The sequence below is a fragment of the Mesoplodon densirostris genome, chromosome 10 (genome assembly GCF_025265405.1).
Source record: "Mesoplodon densirostris isolate mMesDen1 chromosome 10, mMesDen1 primary haplotype, whole genome shotgun sequence".
Classification (NCBI taxonomy): Eukaryota; Metazoa; Chordata; class Mammalia; order Artiodactyla; family Ziphiidae; genus Mesoplodon; species Mesoplodon densirostris.
This window is the reverse complement of record NC_082670.1, coordinates 109,208,237-109,218,695: the sequence shown is the minus strand read 5'-3', so window position 1 is coordinate 109,218,695 and position 10,459 is coordinate 109,208,237. Positions and strand designations below refer to the sequence as shown.

The following is a 10,459-nucleotide window of genomic DNA, read 5'->3' as shown; positions in this document are numbered from 1 at the left end:
TATCATCAAAAAAACCTATCAGGTTTATTAGAAAACACACCAGATAAGGCAGGATTTCTTCAAAGCAACCACGGGATGAGTCGCAATAACTTAAAAAGAAACTCTTCCACACTAACTGACAGCGCTGCCCCCCGCCCGGTGGGGACAGCTCAACCTGGGGGCGAGCCTCCTACCCGCAGGCCAGACCGGGACCGGGCCTACCCGGAGTCTCCCGGCAGAAGGCCTCGGCCGTCTCACTTCATGTACTTGTCCTGCTGGTCAGCCAGGATTCTGGCCGAGGACTTGGCGTCGTAGAAGAGCTCGCTGATCTCCTCGACGTGCTCCTTCTCGATGCCGTCCTTCCCGTTGATCTTGGCCAGCAGGTTGGCCGGGGTCAGCAGCTGCACCGCGTACCTACAGTGGCCGGGGCCAAGGCAGGTATAAAGCAGGGCCACGGATGGGAGCCCCATCCCCAAGTCAGCAGGCGCACTGAGGGAGCTGCAGAGGCTTGTACCAGCCGCTGCAGACATGGCAGACAAGGGGAGCGTTGCCACTTCTCAGAGATCTGGAGTCACAACCTCACCAGAGGGGCCAGAGGTCACCGCCATGACGTATAAGCCCTACTCCCCGAATCCGTCACTGCCTAGAGGTCCTCCGCTCCAGCAGGAGGCCCTCCACTGCTACTGGGAAGGGACCACAAACTTGGATGTCTACAGCGGCAAGCAGGCAATGCCAGGGTCCAGACGGGACAGGGAACATGGCGGAGAAATGAACACACAGCCCCATGAAAGCAAAGGCCCCGGCCAAAGGCAAAAAGTCCAGGCGTTTCTGAAAGCACCACTCCACCCAAACAAAACAGCCTGCGTTCTGCTTCAACCTTAGGAGCGAGGAACTGACTCACAGGGAAACAGGGCCAGGCCGAGCACTGTGAAGTCATGACTCATAAGCAGTCAGGACACTGAGAAGGGTCACCCTTTAAGCAACTGGCTTCCGGCCGCCGGTGGGCAGTCAGGAGAGCCACCTCTGCCCGTGCTCCTCCCCGCCCAGCAGACGCTGGAGCACAGGGCCGGAGCGGAGGGGCTGCCTGCCCTGCACCCGGTCTCCGGTTCCGTCCATCTCCTCCACGCAGGGGGCCGCCAGGCAGAGCACGCTCTCCCCACCAGCGGGACCGTCCGCTACAGGACGAGGAGACTTAACGTGTCGCTCAGCTTTCTCAACCCCACCGTCTAGCTGTGCTGCTCCTGCCGCAGGACGAGACCCCCACCCGGGAAGAGCGGGCCCGGTCCTGCACCCTGGGAAGGCCCGGCGGGCCCGGGCCCGGGCGGCTCACCTCAGAGTGGTCCTGGTGCCGATCTCCCCCAGGTGGTTCAGCGCCTCCTCACTGATGCTGATTCCCTCGGTCTGGGCTCGGATTTTAATGATCTTTTGGAGGAGAAACACTGTGATCAGCAGTGACCGACCCCAAGTGCTCTCGTCGCGCCTCCTGACAGCACAGACGCCCCAAGCGGGGCCGGTGGGGCAGAGCCGTCCTCGCACAAGTCGGGGGCACGGCCCCGCGCCGACTGGAAGGCAGCTGGTACCCCGAGGTGTGCACCAGGGCGGCGCTGCCCCTGTGCCCACCCCGCCTGCCCCGGCTCTCTCAGCGGCAGCTAACCTTCCCAGCAGGGGCACCGCCACCTCTAAGCACTCAGGCAAGAACAGACACTTCTTATTTGCTTGACAAATGCAATGGTAAAATAAATTTTAAAAGTTACTTTTAAACATTTACCAGCTCTCATCACATCACTGGGAGATACCTCATCTGTCAAGAAGAGGCTGAGCTCGTGCAGTTTGAGATCCTGGTACAGTTGGAGGGGAAGCAGGCTGGCGTGGGGACACCGTAACACAAGTGGCACCAGGATCCTGCAGGCGCACCAGCGCTGCGTGATAAGGGCAGCGGGATAATGATGTTGTGTGTGGTGGAGCTGAGATAACTCGAGGACTTCGAGCCTCATATAATACAGGAATTTTTCACTTTGGCAGCTTCGTAAACAAGTTATCAAGAAGCCCCTGTTTAAATTAAAGCCATAAAAACACACCCGGGATACAGGCGTGGAAGTGGGAAAGACTGAGCCCCCAGCTAAAGCCTCACAAGGGGAGAGGGACCAGAGGTTTAGGAGGTGGACACTTCAAATGGGCGTTCGGCTCTCAGGCAGAAACCCCGAGGGCAGGAGCTGCAGAGGCACGGAGGTTAGCGTCTGGTGACCCTGGTGAAGGGGACCCAGCGTGGCAGCCGCTGTCAATGGGAAAGGCCCGGCTCGGTAGGAACCAGGTCCCGCAGATGTCAGCAGTGAGCGGACGGGGCGCCGAGGTGGACGGGCCGGCACGTACCAGGGGAGGCAGCCCCGCTGCTGCAACCAGCGACGCCAGGGCTGAGGCCCGCGTGCTGGCAGGAAAGGCTCTCATTTTGTCAAGAGAGACTCGGAACTCAGATTTTTGTATGAAAAGTCCTAACTGCTGAATGCTGTCAACTTATTTAAACATTTCACAAACACTGCACTGGCCACATCTGTTCAACCAGTGGGCTGCCAGGCGTGACCTCTGTGAAAAGAACCTTAGTATGTGTGTGAGGGGTCCACTGTCTGGGGTCCAGAGTTAAATGCAGCTGAGCAGAGAAGTTACTGGACGGGCACAAGGACGGCAGGGAAAGGAGAGAGCAGAAGGCTCCAGCCACAGGACTCCCCTCCGGCCATGACCGTCAGAGCAGGGCAGCTCTGTGCTCCCAAATAGAAAGAGCTCTCACCGACAGCTGGGATGGCCAAGGAGTCCCCTGGGGCCTTTGGAAACTCTAGGGAGATGCAAACATTGGGTCCTGGAACCTGGTCTGGGGGAGAGCGCCAGCCCGGAGCGTCTGGTCTTCGGCGAGCCACAGTGACCCTGGAGGGCTGTCAGGGATGCTCTGCTCTTGTTCTCTCTCGAGCAGGTCAGAGCAATCCCAGGAGCTCCTGTTTCAGACCGCTCGGAAACGGACAGTTCATAAATTAGATGTTTAATCATTTAATAACCTGCAGGGATAGTTTATGAGGGTGTCGGCGCGGACGGCAGAGTACACAAGTTACATTTACTTTGTTTTTTAAAAAACTGACCCCGGGCTCCAGTAAAAATGCTGAGGTTGTCCCCTGAGCAGCACAAGCAGAGCCGTGCTCGTCTGGCAGCTGGTCTATCCTCTGCTAACCCGAGAGAAAGCCCGAGAAGAAACCCCCTGGCCGAGCCTCCAGACTCTGGGGCACAGCGCACGCACCAGGGAGCTGGGACAGCGTGCTCTGGGTTTGTGAACAGCAGTCGTGACGGCCGCAAGCCCCCCGGGTTGCCGTCACCGCCTCCCTCAGTCCCCACGACAGCCTCGAGACAGCCCCTGACGGCTGTATGAGCCTGGGCAGCTTAACCAGCCTGAGTCTCAGCATCCTCCTCTTTAAGAATGCCAATGAAAAGAGTTCTCCCCACCTCGAGGTGACGGGGGATCACATGGCCCAGTACAACGTCTAACAAAGACTGCCTGTGCTGTGGCGAGGAGAGGGTCTGGCAGAGCTCACCGAGATGTCAGTGCAGCCCTGGGCCACTCCACGGCCCCAGCTGTGGCCACATGCTGACCCCACAGTGAGAGACCTATGCCTCAGCAAGACCGTCTGGGGCAAGGGTGGGCAGAGCAGGTGGCTGGGCTCTGCAGGGCACAGCCTGGCTTTGCGTCCTGGACTCGCCACTCAGTGACTCAGCCGTCAAAGGGGGGAAACGACTGCCCGGAAGCACCAGAAAGGGGACTGGGGCTTCCAAGGGTGCCAAGGCACTGTGGGGCACACATGGGGGTGACGAGGCCAATCCCATGCATCCCGCCACCCCCCACCCCCAAGCCTCAGCCAGACTCAGCTCATGCAGGGCTGAGCACACACTATGTGGGGCACTGAGCTAAACGCTCCCTTGTGCACCGTCACGCCTCTTCCTGTGAGCTTAGGTCCGTGCCTTCCATTCCACACGCCCTCTACACTTGTGAGGCTGTTTCACTACCATCGCCGCGGCCTCGGCAGCAGCCCAGGCAGAGCCTCCGCTAGGACTTGGGCTCTGCGCCTGCCGGAGGTGCCTGTGTGGGTTCTGGCAGGCCAGCACCTGGGCTAGCGCCTCTCACTACACGATGTTCCGCTGCCTCTTTCCTAGAGCTGGTGGCCTCCCTAATGGCTGTCACCCAGTCGAGTTTCTCACCGTCCCTTTCCTAAGGTTACGGAAGGGATGGAGGAGAAGAGAGAACAGCCAAGCCCACGGGCAGCTGAGGTTTTGTGACAGTTCAGGCCGCGTGCCATTGGCTCCCACACCGCTCAGGTGGGGGCCTCTCGCTGGGCGTCAGGGACACTGGGAGCGAACGCGGGGAGAAGGGGGCGGTGCTCACCTGCTTCATCTCCTGCGGGGTGTACAGCATGGTCCGGATGATCATCACGCGGTCCAGAAGGTCGAGAGGGATGCCGTGAGGAGAGGTGATGTCCTCCGTGCCCCTGAAAGGCCCAGGAGTGCCACATCACTCAGGCCTCCCTGAGACCAGCAACTGGACACTGGAAACATGGCTGAGGCCCTCATGATGACAGAGCAGCTAGTGCTCATCCTGAGAGCCAGAGGCAGGACCGCAGAGGACACAGACTACTAACTCAGGTGGTGTCAGAAACAACATCATTATTTTAGCAAGTATCAACACCACAGGAAATTTGGGGAGGAGAAAAAAAGTCACCTAAAATCACATTAAAAATATTCATATGGTATTTGCCAAATTTTCATAAGTTACACTACGTATGTAGATTTTTTTCTTTTTTGCTTTTGTCCATGTTGCTTCAGTCTTAATAGACCATCAAGTGTTTTACTTAACTCAAACTGTTGGGCATTTACGTAGTTTCCAGTTGTTGCTCTTATTATTCATGGTGTTTTGATAAATAACTATATGCATACAGCCATGAACATTTCCTCAGCAACTCTCACAGAGCATGACACAACCGTGAATATCTCCTTAATCAAACGAATGAATATCCTAATTTACACAGCTACATGAGCGATCTGATCCCATTGCACTGTAGCCAGTACTGAGTATCCTAATTCTTAAATAGTTTGCTGGGACTTCCTGGTGGTGCAGTGGTTAAGAATCCGCCTGCCGAACAAGGGGAGTACGGCTCTGGCACGGCGGCTGCGGCTGTGGTCACTCGCGGCTCGGTTGCTTCTGGCACCTCCCCGGGACCTGACGGTCTGCGGTCCCAATGAGCCCCTGCCCGTGGTGCGCATCCCGCGGGCTCTACAGCGACGGCAGGAGGAGCGGCAGAGTGGGCAGCGGAGCCCCCCGCGGCCGGTGCCGGCGCAACCTGGGCCGCTGCCACAACGACTGAGCTCACGTGCCGCAACTACTGAAGCCCACGCGCCTAGAGCCGGTGGTCCCCAACAAGAGAAGCCACCACAATGAGAAGCCTGCGCACCGCAATGAGGAGGAGCCCCCACTCACCGCAACTAGAGAAAGCCCACGTGCAGCAACGAAGACCCAACACAGCCAAAAGTAAACTAATAAATAAATAAATGAAATGAAAAAAGAAAAAAGATACGATACAGTATTGTTAACCACAGTTGCCATGCTGTACATTACATCCCAGAATGTATTTGTCTTGTAACTGGAAGTTTGTATCCTCTCACCACCCTCACCCATTTCCCCCGCAACCTCATCCCCATAGGATAAAATTTTAAATAGAGAAGCCCCAAAACAAAAAACAAACAAACAAACAAAAAAACAAGAAAAGAATCCGCCTGCCAATGCAGGGGACACGGGTTCAATCCCTGGTCCGGGAAGATCCCACATGCCCTGGAGCAACTGGGCCTGTGCACCACAACTACTGAGCCTGTGCTCTAGAGCCCTCGAGCCACAACTACTGAGCCCGCATGCTGCAACTAGTGAAGCTGAGCACCTCGAGCCCATGCTCCGCAACAAGAGAAGCCACTGCAATGAGAAGCCTAAGCACCGCAAGGAAGAGTAGCCCCCACTCACCGCAACCAGAGAAAGCCTGCACGCAGCAACAAAGACCTAACACAGCAAAAAAAAAAAAAAAAAAAGTTTGTGGGCTTCCCTGGTGGCACAGTGGTTAAGAATCTGCCTGACAATGCAGGGGACACAGGCTCGAGCCCTGGTCTAGGAATATCCCACATGCCGCACAGCAACTAAGCCTGTGCGCCACAACTACTGAAGCCCGCGTGCCTAGAGTCCGTGCTCTGCAACAAGAGAAGCCACAGCAATGAGAAGCCTGTGCACTGCAACGAAGAGTAAACCCTGCTCTCCACAACTAGAGAAAAGCCCGCGCGCAGCAACGAAGACCCAACGCAGCCAAAAATAAAAACAAATAAATAAAAAAAAGTTTGCTGCTTGTAGGTGTAGAAAAAGGAAGGGTATAACACATCGTCTGAATTTGCATTTCCTTGATTGCTAATGAATCATCTGAATGCTTTCCCTGTTACGTCATTTCGTTCTGGGAACTGTCCCATCGTGTGTGTGTGTGTGTGTGTGTGTGTGTGTGTGTGTGTGTGTGTGTGTGTGTGTGTGTGTGTGTGTGTGTGTGTGTGTGTGTGTGTGTGTGTGTGTGTGTGTGTGTGTGTGTGTGTGTGTGTGTGTGTGTGTGTGTGTGTGTGTGTTTGTTTGTTTGTTATGCGGGCCTCTCACTGCTGTGGCCTCTCCCGTGTGTTATGCGGGCCTCTCACTGCTGTGGCCTCTCCCGTTGCACAGCACAGGCTCCGGACGCGCAGGCTCAGCAGCGATAGCTCACGGGCCCAGCCGCTCCGCGGCATGTGGGATCTTCCCGGACCGGGGCACGAACCCGTGTCCCCTGCATCGGCTGGCGGACTCTCAACCACTGCGCCACCAGGGAAGCCCGCCTGTCGTTGTCTTGAATCCTTAGCCAGACCAGAAGAGAGCGGCCCGGGAGAAGAACCCCGCCAACCCGGCGGGCCGCAGGGCGGCAGCTCCTAATGCGATGAAGGCCGGGCCAGCCTGGCGGCACGCGGGCCTAGAAGCTCAGGGAGCTGAGCCAGGCCTACCTCGCCTTCAGGAGCCCATCAGCACCGAGGCTGGCCTCCCCAGCGAGACCTGCCTGCAGTCTACGCTCAAAGAACGAGGGCAGGTCATTTGCAGTTAACCTTCAGTAAGTCTCAAAAATAAGTAAACATTCTAGAAATATAACTTCAGTAAAAGAAAATCTATCTGTTGGAACTCCATCTGGTCATTGGAACTGTAAGTGTATATTTATTATTGCAAGAATAAAACGTCCTGACACATGCTACAACAGGATGAACCTTAAAAAGGTTACGCTAAGTGAAAGAAGTCAGTCACAGAGGGGCAAATACTGTATGATTCCACCCATAGGAAATATGCAGAAAAGGCAAATTCACAGAAGCAGAGTACATCTGAGACTACCAGGGGCTGGGGGAAGGGATATGGAACTTACTGGTTAATGGGGACAGAGTTTCTGTTTGAGGTGATGGAAAAGTTCTGGAGATGGATGGTGGTGATGGCTGTACAACATTGTGAAGGTAATTAGTGTCACTGAACTGTACACGTAAAAATAATTAAAATGGCAAACTCTGTGTTATATACATTTTACCACAATGAAAAAATTCAAAAAAATAATAAAATGCTTCATTAATAATTGTTAAATCTAATATTTAGGGCTTCCCTGGTGGCGCAGTGGTTGAGAGTCTGCCTGCTGATGCAGGGGACACGGGTTCGTGCCCCGGTCCGGGAGGATCCCACATGCCGCGGAGCGGCTAGGCCCGTGAGCCATGGCTGCTGAGCCTGTGCGTCCGGAGCCTGTGCTCCCCAACAGGACAGGCCACAACAGTGAGAGGCCCGTGTACCGCAAAAAAAGAATTATTAAGATGAAATTCTATCATGATTCAAATTTTAGTATATTTGGTATATCTGTACTCTTCATATTAAACAAAATAACCTTTAAAAACTACATTTAATTTTTAGTTATTGACTTCTATTTAAGCCGTATGTCTCTCCTTGTTTTAGGTCCTATTTAGGAATTCTCTTGCGAAATGTTTAAAAGACCTCAACTTGCCATCTTAAAATATCCCCAACTCTCTAACACTCAAGATAAATTAACTTCTATTCAGACATAATAAATATAAAAAGTCTAAAGAAAAAAAGATTAGAGGAAAAAACACAAAAGAACAGAATTTATAAGAAAATGTTAAAAATTTTTTCTTATAGTTTTGAGTCCATAAAAGTAAAAATTTAAACAAAAAAACTCTGCTTAAAGACTGCTAAGCATTTTTCAGGAATTAAAGACCAAAGACTTTGGAAATTTGTCCAAGCTATGAACCTTAGGTACACAGTTCCTTTCAGACAACATGTTAGTGAAAAATGGTTTCTGGAACTCACATCCCTCTGGACGGGGTTGGGATCAAGTTTCCCAGGCCCCACTGGGCGAGCTGAGATCAAAGCCACCTTTCTATGCACTTGTTTTTTCCCCTAGATAGGACGAGACTAAGAGAAGGACTCTGATCCTAAGAGATCTTGGTCCTGCCCTAAGCTGCCTGGCTCTGCCAGCCTGGATCTGCTGGGCCTGAGACGGAGGGACATCTATCAGCAGAGCTCCCTCAGTAGGGGGCGCCATCCGTCCAGGCTGAGCCCTTCCGCCAGCTGTCAGACTGAAGCCAGGCAGGCCTGACCAAAGCAAAGTCCAGAAAACTGACAGGGCCTGTGCGGCAGGGACACCAGGCCACGTGTCCAGTTTCCAGATGCTGCCCAGGTAGCCAGGCTCCAGCTGGCTGAAACTGGTACAAGCTGCCTGCCCTCTAAGATTGCAGAAGACACCTGTGATGATGACAGGCAGTGGTCTTGTCAAGACAGCATTACAGGGATTCAAAGAGGGGATGCAAGATGCTGCCGCCACAGGCACTTGCATCGTGCACACAAATCCTCTTGCTGAGCGAGAGTGATCACCTGAGCAGGGGGCCTCCCCACAGCCAGCATCATGGCTTCTGTATCAGCTCAGAGGAGACAAGGCTCCTCCGAAGCAGGTCTAGGTGAACCAGCAGTCCAGGCTCCCCACTAGCTCTGGCTCCAGCTCTGTGTTGAGACCCTCACGGCCTTGGGGTCTCTTTCCAGATTCCTGCACGCCCCTGCTGCCAGAAGCTCGTGGCCTCCGGGGTTCTGCTGCCCCCACTACTGTGCTGCAGACTTAAACAGGGCTCTGTACCAGCCCCTCATGCCCTAGCACTGCAGAGACCAGGCCCCAACACTCAAGGGAGTGCAGAAAACCAGTGAGCCAACTACTGAGCACATCGGTGCTTAGGCTCGAGAGCTGAAAAGAGGGCAAGTCCTCTGGGATCCCTTCTTGAAGGGGGGCCTAAGGGGGTTGGGTGGGGGGAGGTGCCCGTGTGGCTCCAAGAATGTCTGGGCCAGAAAGAAACGACTGGTTTCACTGTCAGAGGCCTGGGTTCTCATCCTATCTTTATGACCAGGGGCACACCACACTGTCATTCTGTTTCCTCTCTGGAAAGTGAAGGCAAGACACACGCCTCCTGGAGCTCGGAGGACGTCAAAGTTAACACAGGCCATGTCGCCAAGGGCTGGCCCATCTGACCTTACCTTTGCCCACTCCAACCCGATGACCAAGACACACCCCAGTGGAACCCCAGTCACCACGACGAGGCCCTCATATGCAGAAACAGGGTGGCTGCTGCGCTGGTGACCGTGACGGAGTGAAGTCAAGCCACTCTGCTTCTCTCGAAGTGAGCACGACCACCGCTCACCCTCACCCTGACTCACGACGCTGCGGGATGGAAGCGATCCTGGAGGAGCAAACGAGCCCGCGCAGAGGGTGGGACAGCCTCACGGTACCTGACGACACAGTTGCCTCGGTTGGACGCAAAGATGACGATGGGGGCGATGGAAGACTCCAGCGCCCGGTGCAGGTAGGTGAAGCACTCGATGTCCAGCATGTGGACCTCATCAACGAACAGCACACCCGGAACCAGCTCCGCCACACCCTGGTCGATGTACTTGTTCACCACCTTGTTAATCTCCCCTCGGAGTTTATCTAGGAGTCGGCAAGCGTGGACAGGCAGGGTCAGTGCCAGGTGCGGAGGCTGCCGCCTTTCTCTTCTCTTCCACCCGAACTCGGTCCAAGCCCAAGTTCAGGGCCGGGTTCGACTGCTACCTCTGTGACCCCACAGGCAGGCTACAGCCCCACTCCAGGCTTCAGTGTCATCTGAAAATAGGGTTAACTTTACCTAAAAGTCACAAAATTGGCTGCCTCCCCTGAAGTTGTGTTTTGTTAAGTTTGTAAAGGGCTTTTCGGACATTCTGCACGTCTGTCACACTCCCCACCAGGCCTTATTATCTCACACCCCCAACCCAGGAAGAAGGGAGGTTTCATATGCAAATTTCCCTGTGCCGCACTCGGTGAATGACCCTTTCTCTTGGCCC

General features: G+C 54.6%; 1 protein-coding gene across 1 annotated transcript in view; it reads right to left on the bottom strand.

Moving 5' to 3' along the window:
- RUVBL1 (RuvB like AAA ATPase 1) overlaps positions 1–10,459 on the bottom strand; it is a 34,234-nt gene continuing 23,775 nt past the window's right edge. Inside the window, exons 8-11 of the mRNA XM_060110301.1 lie at positions 9,872–10,070; positions 4,397–4,499; positions 1,310–1,401; positions 1–393 (exon numbers count right to left, since the gene is read on the bottom strand). Of these exons, the coding sequence (XP_059966284.1) occupies positions 234–393; positions 1,310–1,401; positions 4,397–4,499; positions 9,872–10,070 (554 nt within the window). The 3' untranslated portion in view covers positions 1–233. The remainder of the gene's footprint in view (positions 394–1,309; positions 1,402–4,396; positions 4,500–9,871; positions 10,071–10,459) is intronic.